Source organism: Rhinopithecus bieti, unplaced genomic scaffold, assembly GCF_001698545.2.
Source record: "Rhinopithecus bieti isolate Rb0 unplaced genomic scaffold, ASM169854v2 scaffold_13704, whole genome shotgun sequence".
In the NCBI taxonomy this organism is placed as follows: domain Eukaryota; kingdom Metazoa; phylum Chordata; class Mammalia; order Primates; family Cercopithecidae; genus Rhinopithecus; species Rhinopithecus bieti.
Window position 1 is genome coordinate 2,025,535 of NW_016808231.1, and position 19,797 is coordinate 2,045,331.

The window sequence follows — 19,797 nt, forward strand, 5'->3', positions numbered from 1 at the left end:
TCTGTGCTCTTCTATATAAGGTTGCAACCAGAGCAAATTAATGGTGTTCCACAGTAAAGGCACAAAAGCTAGATAAGAATCTTGTTTCACTTCTAGAAACAGAAACTGGAGAAATCACTACAGGCTTTTAAAAGGGCAGAATCTTCATAGAATGAAACCTCTACAATAGCTAGATTATATCTTATTTTTTCTCAAATGGGAAAAACAGCCCAGGCCTAATCCCAAACAAAACTATCTGAAGCTAAAATGATCAAGTTTATTACAGTCCCCCCAAATATTAAAGAGAGCTCTTAAAAATATAACTTGAATAAGGGCCATGAACTGGTTCAACATGCTTAACAGTGATTTAAGAATTACAATGAATGCTGCTACTCTCTAGAAATGAATGTATCAAAGAGGAAATAACCTCCTTGGCATGCTTGCAGCTATACAACATATTTGTTTCACTGCTTTCAACCGCCTGTGCTGGAGGCTCAGAATAAGTCAATGGGAGGAGGATTTCAGTCACAGCAGCAAGCAAGTCTAGTGAACACATAAGATGACATGCTCGGCACGGTAACAACGAAACCAGAGGTAAGCATTTAACAAACACATATGGAATTAAAGGTTTTTTTTTTTTTTTTAATTTTCAAGAATTCTGCTATCATAAACTTTCATTTCTATTCAGCGATTTAAAATCAAAATGAAAATTTACTAATGCTAAAGGAGAGTTTTTTAAAACGTGATTTGTACATTTGATGAACAAATAAATGGTTTAATTTTCCTTTTGTTTCTCTTTCTTCTCAAGGCAACTGGGAAGGTTAAAAAAAAACACTACTTAAAACAACAACAAAAAAATTGGTTTGAATTTGGCAAATTTAGTGATTAAATTTAGAACACAATTGTTGCAAAATATACCATGAGAGATGAAATTACTAAAACAATTATATGGATCCTAGTAATATCTATTTATTCTCCTCTCAAAATAAAGGAAATCTAAAATGACATTTATATTAGTACTTACAAACCTAGTCAGACAAAGCCAATTACATATAAGTATTCCCAGCTGGTAAATAATTTATTTAGACCCTTGTTGGGCTTGGAGTGTTTCCAGGTGGGTGGTCAGCACATACTAAAAGTTCTATTCTGAACTATTGTGTTTCGACTTTTCTATTCTTCTGTAAGTAAAGGTAAAAAGACATTGAAGGGTCAGGAAACACCTAACTTTTTATTACAACCATTGAAAAAATTAATGTGTCTTCTGTTTCATTAACTGAGGAATATCAGAAATATAGCATACTTGGAGAACTGGCTGCACTGTCACAAATGCACAACAGACTTACTAAGGGAAGGGCTATGAAGTTTAAGTGTTTTTACCACTTTCAGAAATGAATAAAATAATGCAATCTATGTATTTTGTATCTAGGGGGAACTCTCTGGCATGCAAGTTCAAACACGACTCTACAACTACGGTAGAAAAAGAGAGAGAAACTAAATATACATATATATATATATATATATCCTATTTTTTTTCACAGCTATCAGTTTCTTTTCACTGAGCTCTTCTAAATTTAAGCCCCTAGAAAATAATAAATATTTAGAGATCTTACCTACAAACATGGACAGATGTGTGTATAAACTCATTTTAGAGAACTTGAATTTTTTTTTTTTAAAGGAATGTGTCAACTTTGGCTTTCGAGTGTTTGACATGGGTACAATGCCTTAAAAAAACAGATGACCAGTTTAGCTACTAACCATGCTGAGCACTGTTCGGAACGGGATTGAATCACAGAAAAACAGCAAATGGCTCTCTCTTACAGAGTGTCTGAACTTCAAAGCACAATGCCTGAGCACATTTTGCAGAGCACCTTTGTTCACGTTATCTCTTCTAACTGGTCTGGATTACAGACAGAATCAATACCAGAGGAAATGAAACAGATTGTTGAGGAACAGGGAAATAAACTGCACTGGGCAGCTCTTCTGATACTCATGGTGATAATACCCACAATTGGTGGAAATACCCTTGTTATTCTGGCTGTTTCACTGGAGAAAAAGCTGCAGTATGCTACTAATTACTTTCTAATGTCCTTGGCGGTGGCTGATTTGCTGGTTGGATTGTTTGTGATGCCAATTGCCCTCTTGACAATAATGTTTGGTAAGTATTTCACTTTGTTTGTGCCATCAAACCACAGAACTATGATATACTATTAGAGAATGGGCACTCATTTAATCTTTACTTTTCTTGAAATAAAAGATGAACTTGGACTATTCAAAGATACGGCAAGTACACGGTCCCTTGTTTTACATCATTTTCTATGGTTGATCATCAGTTTTAAAGAGAAAAAAATATTTTTTGGAAGTTATTTTCTCCCTCCTAAGCTATCTAATAAAATCATTTAAAAGTCATTCAAGTTGGTGATATTTATAGATTCTGAATATATTATCTATAAATTATAATGAAGAGGTCTATACCTTAACTTTTCTACATTGATACTTTTTTTCCTTAAAGCAAAAACTAGGACAATTCCGGGACAGGTATGTGTTGGGTTAACGATAAGGTCTTTGAATCACTAAATCCCAATTTAAATCGCTAAACCCCAGTTTAAAATTGGAATTGTCCAAAAATCCTTATTATAGCTCTTAATAGTTTATATATTATCAACTTGAACACAATTCCTTCATAAGTGTCATGTTAAGAAAAATTATGTTTAGTTGCTGAAGGAAATGGTTTGGCTCAGAGTGTCCAAAGAGATGATTCATCTATTTAATTTTTTATGATATATGGGCATCTGTGTTCTTGATAGACCTCTAAGTTAGTAAGTGGATTAAAACCTAGTTATTGTGATAATAAAAGGTATAGTATAGTTTTGACACTGAAATCTTAGTTTGTTATAATAAAAAAATAGATATAAGTAGTTCCAGATTTATGCATATCATCTCTAGTTATAAAATTTGGGTAAACACAAATAATTCTGCTGATGAATTATGAGGGTTCCTAGACCCTTGGAATCAGCATTAAAAGGATATTTAACTTATTCAGTGCTTGGTGTAAACCGATATTCCATTCATAAACTACCTAAGGAAAATGATTACTTGTGGCAGATATGGTTTCTTAGAATTATATTTACTTATATGAAGATAAAAATATTTTAAGTTACAGAAGTAAAATTTATTAAACTAGAATCCACTATTAGAAAGTAAAAAACTCCTGCTATTCCAACTATTATACCCAGGTTTTACACATTACAATTTTATAAGTAATAACAGAAAGATATCTAAAACTATTATCAGATGGTAACAGGTTTAAACCTTCCATTTTAAATCAACATTTACCTGGGCTTTAAAATAAATCAAGAAAATTATGTGGCAGGACAAGCAGTAATGAGTAAGGTTCTACTGCTTTAATTAGACTTTCTAATAATTAACAGTCTATCTCCCTCTGTCTTATAAATTTGTAATCTTTTAAGTAATCTAACACTGCAGGAAACCATGAAAAATAATTAAGAAGTCTTACTAGAATAGAGAACATAAAGTACCCTAATTCTGAATAAAGCTTAAAAGAAAGTATTAGGTAGAAATATATATGCATATTTGATAAATATTGTACAGGCATATGATTCCAGCTCTCATCTCCATGTACATAATAGTAGCTTAAGATGTAAAATCATATTCTTCAAACTGTGCTTTGCTAGGCAAACAGAAAATGTCAAAATGCTTGTTTCAGACTACCATAACATTTAATATGTCATTCAATACATGCAATTGAAAGAATGATGCAGAAGTGAATTTTAGCTTTAAAATCTTTGAGCCCATAAATATCAAAAATATTTTAAGTTATATGCAAAATACCATGGTAGATACTTAAATTATCAGCTAAATAGTTAAGGAATCTTAAAAGGCAAAGTACCACAGAATTAAAGTGAGCTAACAAACAAAAATAGATAACAAAGATAATTCCATGTATTCTATAGAAAAATAGGTATCCAGCAGCTGAAAATTTTAAGTGTATATTTAAAAAATGTTGGTACCCAAGACAGCAATACAATTAGCAGAAAACCCAACATATGTTAACATATGTGAAATGTCTTCATATTTATGTCTTAAATAATTGATAGATATTTTAATAGTATTTCATTCTTCCAAATGTTGAACTTTTAAATTTACTTTTATTTATTTATTTAAATACAGATGGGGTCTGGCAATGTTGCCTGGGCTGGCCTCAAACTCCTGGGTTCAAGCGATCCTCTGGCTTCAGCCTCTCAAGTAGCTAGGATTACAGGCACATGCCACCATACCTGACTCACGTTTGTTAATTTCTAATTACAAAATAAAATCTTTTATAGCCCCACGCACTTTTACTATCAGAATTAAGTTGTCTAGTGGGGTTTGTAGGTTTTTTTAAAAATGAATAAATCTGGGAACCACTATCTAATACATTATTGCATTAATTATTTAAAGCATAATTCAATTTCTATGAAAAAATGTAGGAAAAAAACACATGTTGCCCTCTAACAAACTTCAAAGGATGAATTTATAAATTGGGAAATGCATGTATTACAAATGAAAACCTGACTTCAAATACTAAGATATTTTCCTTTTGCAAGGTAATAAACACTAAGATTTTTCTAAACTAATGCCTTTATAAGAACTTCTGATAACTTTAAAAGGCAGAATTAGACTTTATTTACACTCTTATTGTAGTGGTAATCTTCAGGACTTCTGATGCTTGTACAAACAAGTGTTCTTGGTTCTATGATAAAAGATTATCACTATGAACAATAATTTTAGCTATCTCAGGGGAATTCAATGAAAGTAACAGAAAAACTATACTAGCTAGTGGTCTAATAAAATGAAAATTTAAAAATAAGAGCAGTAAAATATAAAAGTGGCCCTTGTGTCCTTATACCGAGAGATATTTTTCAATCACTGATCTGTATAATATTTAGCAATACACAGTTTGAATTCCTATTTTCCCAAGATTATGACAACTTTGGCACAACATTGTCTTTCAAATGAGTTGTGCTAGGTCAATTTTTCTGCCACTTCTTCCTATCTGGGAGCACTGGACTTGATCTTTACAGTTCTAGTTTTTTATTGTCTTGTCCATAATTCCAAAAATCCATGATCACAAATCAACAGCTTATAACATAAGGTTTGAAAATACCTGTATTAGAAATACTTGAGCAAGAAAACAACATCTTATGCTGATATAAAAAAGACAGGATGCTCACCATTTAAGAGTTTCTCTGAACCTTTCTTTCTTTCATTTTATAAGTGATTTAAAAAGTAACAGGGGAGGCTGGGCACAGTGGTTTATGCCTGTAATCCCAGCACTTTGGGAGGCTGAAACGGATGGATCACCTGAGGTCAGGAGTTTGAGACCAGCCTGGCCAACATGGCGAAACCCCGTCCCTACTATAAATACAAAAATTAGTCGGGTGTGGTGGCATGCACCTGTATTCCCAGCTACTTGGCAGGCTGAGGCAGGAGAATAGCTTGAACCCGGGAGGCAGAGTTTCAGTGAGCCGAGATCGAGCCACTGTACTCCAGGCTGGGTGACAGAGCAAGGCTCCGTCTCAAAAAAAAAAAAAAAAAAAATAACAGGGGAAAATATGGCATCTGGCCATCCACTGGGGATCAGTGGCATGATCTCGATTCACTGCAACCTCCACCCACAGGTTCAAGCAATTCTCCTGCCTCAGCCTCCCGAGTAGCTGGGACTACAGGCACAGGCCACCACACTTGGCTAAGTTTTGTATTTTTAGTAGAGATGGGGTGCCATGTGGACCAGGCTGGTCTTGAACTACTGACCTCAGGTGATCCACGTGCCTTGGCCTCCCAAAGTGTTGGGATTATAGGCGTGAGCCACCAAACCTGGCTATAACTTAAGTTTTAATTGATGCCTCATGATCTATAAGTTCAAACAGTATCCTTGGTATAGTTGAAAGAGAGTATATAAAATGGCTGAAAGACAGCTGTTTGAAGCACGGCATCCCAGGGTTTGAATCCTGGTTCTCCTGTGTTGGATCAGGCAAGTCACTTATTATTTCAGAGTTCAATCACCTTGACAAGCAGGGCCCAGCATCTTATAAGCACTAATAGTAATTGGTAGAGTACCGCATGCAAATTAAATATGATTTAGTTGAGATGTAAGTCTAATCAGAGATGAAACAAATGTATAGCAGTAAGAGAAAAATGGCAGTTATTCATTTAGGCAGTAAAATGTTAGCCTACCCAGTTCTGAAATGGAGGAGAAAAGCAATTAATTAAAGTCACTTCTAAAAAGAAGTGGAAATTTTAAAAACCAGGAAAAAATTTTGTAAGCATTAAATTGCTTAAAACATTTAAAACACTATCATATTAGACAATGAAACCCAGGATAACTCATATGCTCAAATGTAGTCAAAAAGGTAAAAAACAAAACAGAAACTTTTAAACAATAATTTGAACTGAACTATGTCTTTTCTGGAAGATAAAGACAGAGCATTAGAATTTCTGAGATAAATGTATATATGAAAATCATGTTCTCTTTGGACATAAGAACTATTTATGATTTGCCTGCTGCAATAAGTTCATGAACTGAGTACCTCTGTAAACTCTATAGGAACAGCCCACTCGGAACGCCTTTAAAAATAGTCTTTTACATCCTCCAAAGGGAAACATTTTATGTCCCAGATTTATGGACTGATGCTAATTATTTTCCGGACAAATGGTATAACCTAACTTTCCAAACTAAAAAGCTGCCCAAAGGTTAAGCAGGTTTCAGATAAAATAAGTCTGCTTCATCAAGATACGGGGTTTCTAGTAAAATCCTCAGGTTTTGTACTAATTCAAAAGAAAGCAAAAACAAACAAACAAAATACCCAAACCAATAAAAAACCCAGGCATGCAATGCATACAGGTTATTTTCCTGTATCATATGTAAAATAAACAGCAGTTAAAATTCAATGTTAGTAAAAAACATACTTTGACAAATTTAATTCAAAGTTAAACAGTTAAACTGTTCTCAGCCCATCCTCCCTCACCCCCTGAAAGTATAGCTTAAAGTTTTAAGCTGAATCAGATGTATGCGCTTTTGCTACAGCAGGTAGAAAAGACAAACACTCTTATTTCATACTGATGATTTGGCTTGTTGTTTCTATGTAGGAGTGTTCTCATGGTTGAGTTAGCTGGCTAGTTTCTGTTAAACAACAGTAATAAGCACTGACATTTACTGAGTGCTCTCTTTATGCCAGGAACTGTTCTAAACACTTCACATGTATTTAATCATCATCCATATAAACTCTATTAAAGCAATCCTATAAAACAGGTACTATTATCCTCATTTTACAGAGGACAGAGAAGCAGAGAGATAAGTAATCTGTTCAAGATTACAAAGTGGCAGAGACATGATTTAAACCCAGGAGGACTGATTCTAGAATTCACACTCTTTTTTTTTTTTTGAGACGGAGTCTTGCTCTGTCGCCCGGGCTGGAGTGCAGTGGCCGGATCTCAGCTCACTGCAAGCTCCGCCTCCCGGGTTTACGCCATTCTCCTGCCTCAGCCTCCCGAGTAGCTGGGACTACAGGCGCCAGCCACCTCGCCCGGCTAGCTTTTGTATTTTCAGTAGAGACGGGGTTTCACCGTGTTAGCCAGGATGGTCTCAAACTCCTGACCTCGTGATCCGCCCGTCTCAGCCTCCCAAAGTGCTGGGATTACAGGCTTGAGCCACCGCGCCCGGCCTAGAATTCACACTCTTAACCTTTATTATTCTGCTTTCTCAAATGCCAATGAGAAATGTGACCAGCCAAAACTGTCATATTTGGCATAGAGAAAAAACAATTATATCTTAAATAACCCCATGCAACTGTTAAGAGGATCACAGAATGTTTTCCCCCCTTAGGGACAAGTTAGATCTCAGTATTCTTTTCTGTTAAAGTTATATTTCATATTAAGTGGAAAAGAATACTTGAGCGTCGACCTGTACTTGTACAAATCCTTCAGATAACTGCAAGATCTCTTTTCTGTGGAAGGTATTAGACCTGGGCCCATACTTATGAAGTTGTTGAACCTTGTCTGGGAGACAAATAACAAGTTGCATAACTGAATGACAACTCCTACCATCCCTTATGTATGGCAGTATTTAAAGCACAATCTTTATTTTAAACAATAAAATATTTGTGCTACTGATATTCTTTAGATAATTAAACAATTGTCTATAAGACAAGACCCATCTAGGACTTGTTTTGTTGCTTTAATATTCAGTTTGTAATTATTTCAGGCATTCGCAGAAATGCTATTATTCTTTCTTAATTTTAATGAAAAGAGTCTAATGTAGAGCCCTCGAATAACTGTAATTAATTTAGTTGAACCTAGTAACCTATTTCTCTCAGACTGACTCTTAGATACACTTTTCTTTCTTTCTTTCTATTTAAATATGTAACTGTTTCACTTCGTTATTTCAAATTTTCAATGTCCTAAGTCTTTGTGGAAGTACATGGGATATAACACATTATAACAAATAAATGTAATTAGAAATTCTTAAAACCAAAACTCCTAAAATAAATGTTTTGAAATAAAGTATTTCACCATACCAACTTAACCTTTAATTTAGTTACTCTAAATAGAAATAAACTTTTCTGACTTTGAGCTAACTAAATTAATACTAACTAAAAAACGATTTTAGAATGAAAGTGTCTAGACTAGGAAAAGTCCCTTTATAAAACAAGTGTGTCTAGAACTGTTTTTAATTTCTATAAATTCTTAGATTACCCAAATCTATTAGGCATTTACAAAAGCCTCTTTTTCTTTTTTGCATTGTATATAGGGTTCTATTAATTTAATGCAGCTATCTTTTTCTTTTATGTTAGTTTCATAAAAACTATCCACCAGTGTTTCATGAAACTTGAAATCAGAAAGGCTTGGAATTGTAAAGATTCATCTCTCTTAATCTTAAATTTCAGTCTCATTCTTTCTTAAAGAAAATTCTGTATCACATCTCAATATTTCTGTTAACAATAAAGCACTAACTGTAATAAGAAAATTCTAGTGAATTTTAAGTGGGAATGAGTTTATAAATTCTTTCTGTGTAAAGTGACACTAACAGGGCTTCATAGGGTTACTTAAATCAGCACTAAAAAAACTTTCCTTCTTAACCCACAATTAGGAGTATGTGCATCAGATGGTCAAATTCCAAAGACACATATTTTTTATATGAGTTTTCTTATGGCTTCCTGCTTATGGCTACTAGATTTATGACTAGAATTTTCTAAACCTCAATCTTCAGAAGTATAATCCATAACTAGAATAGCTAAACAGATAGGTTTAAATAGTTGGCAAACAATTTTAAAAGATGTTAGAGAGAGTAAGGACTTAAAGGAAGGAAACCTAAGATACAACACAATCATTATCTGCCTTTTAAATCCTTAACTGCAATCAATATCTCTGATACCTTATTGTGATAAATATTTATATATGTATGTTTGTCTCCCCCCTCCAAAGTAAGGAACCCAGCTGGGCATGGTGGCTCACGCCTGTAATCCTGGCACTTTGGGAGGCCGAGGTGGGTGGATCGCTTGAGTTCACGAGTTTAAGACCAGCCTGGGCAACATGGTGAAACCCCATCTCTACAAAAAATACAAAAAAATTAGCCGGGTATGATGGTATGTGCCTCTAGTCCCAGCTACTTGGGAGGCTGAGGTCAGAGGATGGCTTGAGCCCGAGAGGCAGAGGTTGCAGGGTCAAGATCGCATCACTTGCACTGCAGCCTGGGAGAGAGAGTCAGACCTTGTCTCAAAAAATAAAAAATAAAAAAATAAAAACAAAGTAAGGAATCCTTTTAAAGCATGTTGAGAAAGTATTTTTTGGTATGAATGGGTGACGGGCCTTTTAATCTTTCAGGAATACATGTAAGCATAAGTACTTAGCCTATATGGAGAAGGTGTGTGAAACTCAAAGTTGCTAACATCATCTTCCTTATTTTCAGCCAGGCTGTTACTGCATTTAGCATGGCTCTGATGAGGCAGTGGAGAGTTCCTGACAGCATAGCATACTGCCTTCTGAAAGACTGGGTGAAGCTACCAAAAATGACAATCAGGGATTCAAAAAAAATTTTTGGTCATTAAATTGATTGTATATTATTAGTTTTAATCTTCTAAGTATTTATCACAGGACTTTAACATCATATATTTCCCTCCCAGTTTTCTCCCCTTTTGGTAAAACACTTTTCATAATTAGTGCTGTACATTTGATTGCAAAAAATTTGGTGATACTTCTAAACTATAACCATAAATCTCTAGAATTCTGTGAATTTCAACATTATTTGAAGTAGTTCTTCAGTTATATTTACATGTGTTGTAAATATGTAAATATACTTTTAGCTTAGGAAGTCTTCCAAAATACAAACTACTCCCAGAGTTAGATATCAGTGAGTTTGAATTATTGAAGAAATGTTGACAATGTTAAATGTTTGATTTTATATAACAAGCTTATTAAATATATTTTGTGGAAAAAAATGCTCTAGACGAGCATTTTTACACCTACTTACAGTCGTAAATCTAGAACTTCAGCTCAGTTTAGAATGTACCCTCATTTTTAGTAGTTTCCACTGCAAACTCTAAAATGATTCTTTTCACTCTACTTAGACTGTTAGTTCACTTTAAAGCTGCCTGTGTCCAAGGTCCTTTTCCACTAAATGACGGAAAATCTGACTGCTATGGCTAAGAGTGAGAAAATCCAATTGATCAGATTTTCCCCAAACATCCGTTTCTCTGACTTAATTTATTCTGAGAGGCCTCCCATTAGTTCCTTTCCATGAGACATTTCAAGTGCCTATAACCAACCCTACAACAGCCAACTAAGAGCATCTTTTAAGACTCAGACACAAACCTTCCCAGAAAATCTTCCAAAGCACTGCTTCTCAAATGTTAATTTGCATACAAATCACCTGGAAACCTTGTTTAATTGCAGAGTCTGATACAGTAGGTCTGAGATGAGACCGAAGAGCCCGAATATCTAAGTACCCAGGTGATACCGATCCTCACTCTCCATCTTAACAGCAAACGCTGAGTGGCAGTTCTAAAGAACACTTTCAAATAATATTTAAATTTCAATAAATAAATGCCTCCCTTCCTTACCCCTACATTCAGACTTAATCATACCTGAAATTACTCATCTGCAAGATCAATGGTAATCTCTAAGGTTCCTTCCAGCTCAATAAATCTAAAATGTACCACCTCTATCCCTTCCTACCCCCAATTCAACAAGCATGAAGTTTACAGCAATACACTGAAAATCATGAATGACCCCTTCCACTTGATGCTTTCATCCCTTTTTAAGAAGCTGCTGAACATGGAACTAAGTCCAATCATTTATTCTTTTTGAGTAAAAGTTTGTGCCAATTTTGTTATTTTGTTCCTAGGAAGAAATATTTTAATATTCCTTTTCAGAATGCCACATACCAACTCTGGAAACAGAAGGCACCAAAAAGTGGAAGTATCAGCCCTGCTACCTTTAGGATACTTTGTGAAGTGCCCAAATATTTTTCCCTGAAATACTACTTGACTTTTAAAAAATCTCCTACTTGATGCTTGAAAATAACATAGCCAAATCTATCTAAGAACTCTGCCCCTAAATTACGCTTTTTTTTTTTTTGTTCTGAGATTTTAATCTCTCTCCACCCCCAGGCTGCTTAAATTTAAACAATTCACAATAGAAGGGTCTCTTGTTGTTCTGTAATCCTGAGATGATTATCCTGGTTTTCCTTCAATTATGACAATTACTTTATACCTGTCAAAGTCAGATACACCTGCAATAGCCAGAAGAAAAGTAGATTATATATTATCAGTGGACATATAACAATCAAATCCTAAAAGAGACTTAGATAATCTCACATGCATGACATTTGTTTTCTACAGGCATTAAACTGGATTCTAATGGAAATATTCTAGGGGGAATTCTAAAATTTTAGTTGTTTTGAAACTGTAAACACACTTTGAAAAGTGGTGGGTGTATATATGTAACGCATATTAAATTCACCTATGTATGAACATCTGTGTAAGTAATTTATTAGAAAACTATGCAGAATATTCAATATCACATTCACGCCTAAAATTTTTTTAAGGTTAATATTTCTAAAGGGCTTAAGACTATATGAGGTACGCAGTGTTTTGTAAAGCGTTTGTTAAATAAATTAAGTACTACGTCTAACCCTGAGATTTTCTTTTTAAATCAAAAGTCTGTACTAATTATTATATCTCCAGTTTTTGGAGTGAATGATGGATTATAGAAAGGGAAACAATCTACTTTTCTTCCAGATAATCTGAAGCCATTCCTTTTGCAATCTTTATTTGAGAACTATTTCTGTCAAAACAATCATTCCACTATTTCATCAAACTAGAGTATGCTATAAACAAGGATCTTGCTGTTCAGTTATTGCCAGAAGTGAGCCCAAAACCCAGATGTCACAGGGACTCCCATTCTAATATGCTTTTTGTCATACTGTTTCCTGTATATGGTAAAATGTTTTCTTTTTATACAACAGCAGCTTAAAATAAATTTTATTTAAATACCAAGGTTAAGCTCCAGTCACAATACTACATAAATTTTAAAAAGATCACAAATGGAATCAACAAAAGAGCAAAGGTCACAATAATGCTAAAAAGTTAAACTGTTGCCGACTTAGAAAAAAGGCATAATTATTATATAAAATAGAAAATGTATTTAAAAGTTACCATCCACAGAAATATTGAACTTAATGTTGTCTCCATTATCTGATATTAAACATCATCTTGTTAAAGTTATAAAATTTTGGATGAGTAACAAAAAAGACAAAAGTTGTATCACCTGAAAAACTGTAGACTGAAGGTTGCCATTTTATAGGAGAAAATGTTTGTCTTGTTTTTGTTTCTTTCAGAGGCTATGTGGCCCCTCCCACTTGTTCTATGTCCTGCCTGGTTATTTCTTGACGTTCTCTTTTCAACCGCATCCATCATGCATCTCTGTGCCATTTCAGTGGATCGTTATATAGCCATCAAAAAGCCAATCCAGGCCAATCAATATAACTCACGGGCTACAGCATTCATCAAGATTACAGTGGTGTGGTTAATTTCAATAGGTATGTAGAGAATGCCAGAGTATGGGTGGTATACAAAGTCTTTGGTTCCACTTGGCTAGGAGAATACTAGGTCTAGTAGGCAATGAAATTCAGCATGAGAGGTCAAGCCAGCCTACTGATATATTAACGTAAGCTCCTTATGTCACTGCATTCATCATACGGCTTCTAAACTATACTATTGGTAAAAAGTGTGAAGAGTAACAAAGCTCATGTCCTCAGAAAGAACCATCTGCACAGTGTTTATTGAGATTTCTTTCTGCTTAGATATCTAATTTGCAGAAAGGCTAAGTTTGAGAACAGTTTTCATATTTCCCAACAGATAATTATGGTCTAGCTAGCATTTGGAATTCTGTAATTACATTAAAATAACAAGAAATGAAATGCACCTTAAATCACATTTTAAAAGATTGTAAGAGAAAAAACAAAAATCACAACTCAAACATTTTGTAGGCAGATATCAAAGAACACAAATTAATCTTGGAAGCCAACATTTCAGAACATATGTGTACAGATTAAAGGCAGTTAAGTGTCTGCTTAAGTGGGTTGTTTTTTGCTTTTTTCTTTTTTGGAGACAGGGTCTCGCTCTGTCACCCAGGCTAGAGTACAGTGGCACAATCATGGTTCACTGCTGCCTCGACTTCCCAGGCTCAAGCGATCCTCCCACCTCAGCCTCCCAAGTAGCTGGGACTACAGGCGCACACCACCACGCCTGGTTAATTTTTATATTTTTGTATTTTTGGTAGAGATAGGGTTTGTCATGTTGCCCAGTCTCAAACTCCTGAGCTCTGGTGATCCCCCTGCCCCAGCCTCCCAAAGTGCTGGAATTACAGGCGTGAGTCACTGCACGTAAGTGTTTTGAGTATGTTTAATTCAAAGCTTTAAGAGATGCAAAGAAAACATACTGATGTTCAGAAATGACTTATAAAAGAAATCCTTTTTCTTCTAAATCGTCTTATGGCCCTGTACTCATCTATAATACTCAAAGTTATACTTCTTATCATGAAGTATGCATAAATCATTCAAAGCTCTTATATGTTAGTATGAGAAAACAAACAGATCTGCAAAATTACAATGGTTTCATCAGCAGATTAGCTTCCTCCTTGTAAAAATATTTCAAAGAGGCAAAACATTAAGAGACCTGGAATACTTAAATTACTCCTCCCTAATCTGAGTAGGAGCACTAGGGCAAAAACAGCAAGAAAGCAAAACAATGAAATTGACCTTTATATTCCTGAAATGATGATATAAGTAAGGGCTGGACCTCTTTGAAAAAGTTTGGAGGTAAAAGCAAGCTGTGTTACTCCTCTGGTGTGGGAAGAAAGCAGGGCCAAGAAAAAGTCTATTCAGAATGAAGAGATTTAAAAACAGAGAGAAGGCCAGGCGTGGTGGCTCAAGCCTGTAATCCCAGCACTTTGGGAGGCCGAGACGGGCGGATCACAAGGTCAGGAGATCGAGACCATCCTGGCTAACACAGTGAAACCCCGTCTCTACTAAAAAATATAAGAAACTAGCCGGACGAGGTGGCGGGCACCTGTAGTCCCAGCTACTCGGGAGGCTGAGGCAGGAGAATGGCGTGAACTCGGGAGGCGGAGTTTGCAGTGTGCCGAGATCCAGCCACTGCACTCCAGCCTGGGCGACAGAGCGAGACTCTGCCTCAAAAAAAAAAAAAAAAAAAAAAAAAAAAAAAAACCAGAGAGAAAAGGCTAGTTTAGGAAACAGGTGCCGACAGAGCAGAACCAGTCCCCCAAAAGCAGCTACAGAAAGCGAATGGGAGACAACGGGTGAAAATTAAAATTTGAAGCGGAGAGGAGGAAAACTATAACAAAGTCATTTATGCCAGATGACTCACATTTGGTAAGCTCACTGCAATGAGGGAGAGGGAAAGGGAGAGTGTGAGGTATGTGTGTATTGGGGTGGGGTGGGAGAGTAAGACAGAGAAAGGGAAAAAAATTGAAGAAATGGATCCTTAAGAATTAAAATATTTGAAATTGTGAAATATGATCAAGCTAATAAGGTAAGCAGCCTACTGGTATAAATGGCATCTAAATTAAGGCTGGATACCATCAATTTATCAATTGACCACATTTTACTGAGTGTAAAGAATACACAGATGATCAAGAAAAAGAATCTTTGCACTCAAGAAAGGCAGACACATAAACAAATTACACTAATACAAAGTGATGAGTGATGCACGAGAAAAAAGAACAAAAGGAAGACTCATGATATACAGATTTAGAAATCCACTTCTTCCTTTTATAGGTAAGAAAAAAGAAACCTAGAGGTTTTAATCAGTTGGCTTAAGAACTCTTACAGCTTTTCAGCACCAAGGCCAAGATCAATGCTTTTTCACTTCATTGCACTTTGTCTTGTAGAACTGATCACAAATTAGTAACTTTGAAAAAATGAAAATGCAGATGACAATAAGCTCAGTTTTGAAATTCTACAAAATGCTGAAGAGAGCTCACTCTCTTCTTTTGGATTTACAATTATCCTAGGTAATAACCTGGCAACAGAAAATATGATAATATAACAGGGTAAGGGCATAAAAAGTACCAGTGAAAACTTTTAGTTATTGACCAACAAGCTGGATAGGAAAGTAGTGTGTCTTGATATTAATAGAATGTAAAAATTGAGACGAATGAATGAAGTCTCATTAATAGAATGAGTTAAGAGAATGTGAAAATTGAGACGAATGAATGAACTAGAGGTAAAAATAACAGTAAACAAAAGTTCTTTAGGAGTAAAGGGTAGCAGGACAAGGAAGGGAAATATTAGAGTTCATAATCTTAGATATGGGATTGTTTTAAGTAGACCTGTGGATGGCTTTAGTGCAAATAATAATAATTAGAGTCAAAGAGTTCAAGAAATATAAAATTAAGGTCTTAGAAGGGTCATGAATGGGATGAAGTTGTGGAAAATGCTGGCACTGGAGCAGTGGAGAGAAGACAATAGCAGGTACTGAAGCCATTGACAAAGATGAACAAATGTCATGGAGGTTAGCAGAAAAGCAAGATGGAGAAGAGAGTATTAAGTAGATAAAATAAACTTCAAAAGGCAAGTGTTTTTGGGGAGAAAGAAACAGTGGAATAGTGATCTGAAAGTAAGAGGGTAAAGCAGGGGTCAGCAAACTTTTTCTATAAAGGGTAAGACAGCAAATATTTTGGGCTTGCAGAGTGTATATGGTTTCTGTCACAGCTCCTCCACTCTGCTGCAGAACAAAAGCAGCCACAGACAATATGTTATTAACAAATGGGAGTGGCAGTGTGCCAATAAAACTTTTACAAAAACAGAATGTGGGCCAATGGTCCTCAAATTGTAGTATAATGACCCCTGGTGTAGAATAAGTATACAGAATCCTCTTTCTGGTGGTGTACATGAGGAAAAGTAGAGAAAGTAATGACCTCTGTTCGAAAGGGTTTGAGGAACATATTCTTGTCAATGGCTCTTAGCTACCATAAAAAGGGTGTGTAGATGAGGAGTGCTCTTGGATTCACAAAACAACACAAGGATTCCAGAGGTTTCTAAAGATCAGTTAATTCAGATATTTAAAAAATATCTGCTGTTTCAAAGGAAAAAGATTCAGGTTAACCCCTGTATTATTTGTCTTTCTAATAAGCTACTTCACAAAGCAACATCATATTAAATACTTACTTCATGGTATTTAAAGATCAGAAAATTAACATGAGATATATTTCTTTCCTATGTCACAGAAGGACTCTTTTTTTTTGAGACAGAGTCTCACTCTGTCGCTAAGCGTGGAGGGCAGTGGGGTGATCTTGACTCACTGCAACCTTGGCCTCCTTGGTTCAAGTGATTCTCCCACCTTCTCCTTCTGAGTAGCTGGGACTACAGGCACATGCCGCCATGCCTAGCTAATTTTCATATTTTTAGTAGAGATGGGTTTTCGCCATGTTGGCCACGCTGGTCTCAAACTCCTGACCTCAAGTGATCCACCCCTACTTGGCCTCCCAAAGTGCTGGAATTACAGGCATGAGTGCCACTCTGCCCAGGCTTCCACAGAAGAAGAAAGATTAAGAACTCATAATCTTTCAATGTCACAATTCACACACACTCCAATTTTAAGTGGCACTTTTTAATGAACTTTGGTTTTCCCTAAGAACTTATATGGAAAGGATTAAAAGACATTCACACATATCAAAAGGTAAAACTGTTCAATGAAACTGTAACCTCAAAGATAAAACAGAATGAAGATACTGAATAAATGTACTCTGAAGTGTCTCTAGATTAACTACATTGGATAATAAGAAAAAAGCAGCTTCTCTTCTGAATTTCTCTTCCTTAATCTGAGATAGCTTAAAAAACAAAAATAGATTATAAGAAATGTAGAATAAATGAAGACATTCTCCACTTTATCATGAATATACTACAGCTTTAGGGGAGCTTTCATTATAAATCTGAAATTACTAACCAATCTCTTTGTTTAAAAACAGATGTGCTCACTTAGGTTCTGTTTGTCAAATCTTCACTGATGAATGCTTTGACAAATCCTGCATTGTGGGTCCCAGGAATTATAATGCGTCAACAAGCATAAAGTTATAAGGATGCAATCTAAAAGGATCTAACCTAAGAGTTACAGGTCATAAGATGACTCAATTTATCTTGTTTTCCTCTTCCTTAGGCATTGCCATTCCAGTCCCTATTAAAGGGATACAGACTGATGTGGACAACCCAAACAATATCACTTGTGTGCTGACAAAGGAACGTTTTGGCAATTTCATGCTCTTTGGCTCACTGGCTGCCTTCTTTACACCTCTTGCAATTATGATTGTCACCTACTTTCTCACTATCCATGCTTTACAGAAGAAGGCTTACTTGGTCAAAAACAAGCCACCTCAACGCCTAACATGGTTGACTGTGTCTACAGTTTTCCAAAGGGATGAAACACCTTGTTCGTCACCAGAAAAGGTGGCAATGCTGGATGGTTCTCGAAAGGACAAGGCTCTGTGCAACTCAAGTGATGAAAGACTTATGCGAAGAACATCCACAATTGGAAAAAAGTCAGTGCAGACCATTTCCAATGAACAGAGAGCCTCAAAGGTCCTAGGGATTGTGTTTTTCCTCTTTTTGCTTATGTGGTGTCCCTTCTTTATTACAAACATAACTTTAGTTTTATGTGATTCCTGTAACCAAACTACTCTCCAAATGCTCCTGGAGATATTTGTGTGGATAGGCTATGTTTCCTCAGGAGTGAATCCTTTGGTTTACACCCTCTTCAATAAGACATTTCGGGATGCATTTGGCCGATATATAACCTGCAATTACCGGGCCACAAAGTCAGTAAAAACTCTCAGAAAATGCTCCAGTAAGATCTACTTCCGGAATCCAACGGCAGAGAACTCTAAGTTTTTCAAGAAACATGGAATTCGAAATGGGATTAATCCTGTCATGTACCAGAGTCCAATGAGGCTCCGAAGTTCAACTATTCAGTCTTCATCAATCATTCTACTAGATACACTTCTCCTCACTGAAAATGAAGGTGACAAAACTGAAGAGCAAATTAGTTACGTGTAGCAGAACTGGCAGTTGTCATCAAACATAATGATGAGTAAGATGATGAATGAGATGTAAATGTGCCAAGAATATATTACATAAAGAATTTTATGTCATATATCAAATCATCTCTTTAACCTAAGAGTTAAGTATTAAGAATATCCAATTTTCCTAATTTGGACAAGATTATTCCATGAGGAAAACAATTTTGTATAGCTACAAATGAAAACAATCCGGCACTCTGGTTAAATGTTAAGGTATTCAAATGAAATAAAGTCAAATCAATAAATTTCAGGCTTTAAAAAGAACCACCATCATCATAAAATTTATTTGGTTCCTAATCATATGCAAAGTTGTGCTAAGAATGAAATAAAACAAAACAAACATTAGCCTTGCCTTCCAGGCCTTGAAAGTGTAAGGCATGATACAGAACAAAAGGAACATAGAGCTAAAAATAAGTGCACAAAACAGTAATCACAATCTGGACGTGAGTTAAGATTACCATTTATAGTCTGATTTAGTTGAATGTAGTCATAATTTTCCTTTGATCAGGAAACTGTTTTGATGGAAGGGATAGGGAGGATAGCAGCTGGATATCACACAAAATAACAAACTTGGAACTAGAGCTGTTCGTTAAATGACTGATATTGGGCATCTCCTCAGCACAGGTGGGTCTATTGGAGAAGGAGGAAAACACAAATAAAATCGCTTGGGTACCTGAACCATATTAGGTTTCTTAAAGATATTAATTAACGTGCACAAGCATGGGACCTTAATCAAGGATACAAACTTTAAGTGAGATCATGCCTGCCTATCTATGCTTGTCCAGTGACTCAAGTGAACTGCCAGCACAAAAATTTTTATTCACCCTTTCAGTATATTATTTTGCACTGTTAGGTCTCAGAATGAGTCCAACCTGTGCCACTTACCAGACAGCTGATTAAATTTAGGAAAAATACTTAATTTTCTTCAAGCTCCAGTACTGTCATCTACATTTTATCCAATTCTTACAAGGATGAGTACACAGAAGCCACTAAGTAAATGGTAGACAATACAATCTACTTTTGATATACATTTTAAATCTCCTGTTATAAGTGCAAATTTAGGCTAAGGGGGTCTGCAGTGAAGACAACTCATATTTAGCTTTTCCTTTTTAGGTTCGCCCATATTTGTCCCTCAACCTATGACTCTATTGCTGTCCTTCTGCAGGCAAC

General features: G+C 35.6%; 2 protein-coding genes across 6 annotated transcripts in view; one reads left to right on the top strand and one right to left on the bottom strand.

Moving 5' to 3' along the window:
- The window catches only part of PSMD1 (proteasome 26S subunit, non-ATPase 1), a 129,972-nt gene that overhangs the window by 57,316 nt on the left and 52,859 nt on the right, over positions 1 to 19,797 (bottom strand).
- HTR2B (5-hydroxytryptamine receptor 2B) lies at positions 436 to 18,891 on the top strand. 5 transcript variants are annotated; one of them, XM_017886361.1, is made up of 4 exons: positions 436 to 573; positions 1,406 to 2,134; positions 12,872 to 13,072; positions 17,712 to 18,891. In XM_017886361.1, exons 2-4 carry the CDS (start codon positions 1,783 to 1,785, stop codon positions 18,602 to 18,604), a joined length of 1,446 nt encoding a protein of 481 aa, XP_017741850.1. In that variant the 5' UTR covers positions 436 to 573; positions 1,406 to 1,782; the 3' UTR covers positions 18,605 to 18,891. The 5 variants fall into 5 exon arrangements, with proteins under 5 accessions (XP_017741850.1, XP_017741851.1, XP_017741852.1 ...); XM_017886362.1 differs by having other exon boundaries at positions 1,800 to 2,134; XM_017886363.1 differs by having other exon boundaries at positions 479 to 573; positions 1,888 to 2,134.

Coding starts and splice junctions, on each gene's coding strand:
- HTR2B (XM_017886361.1), top strand. CDS start 1,783: ATGGCTCTCTCTTACAGAGTGTCTGAACTTCAAAGCACAATGCCTGAG. Junction 2,135..12,871: donor CCTCTTGACAATAATGTTTG/GTAAGTATTTCA, acceptor TGTTTCTTTCAG/AGGCTATGTGGCCCCTCCCA. Junction 13,073..17,711: donor GGTGTGGTTAATTTCAATAG/GTATGTAGAGAA, acceptor CCTCTTCCTTAG/GCATTGCCATTCCAGTCCCT.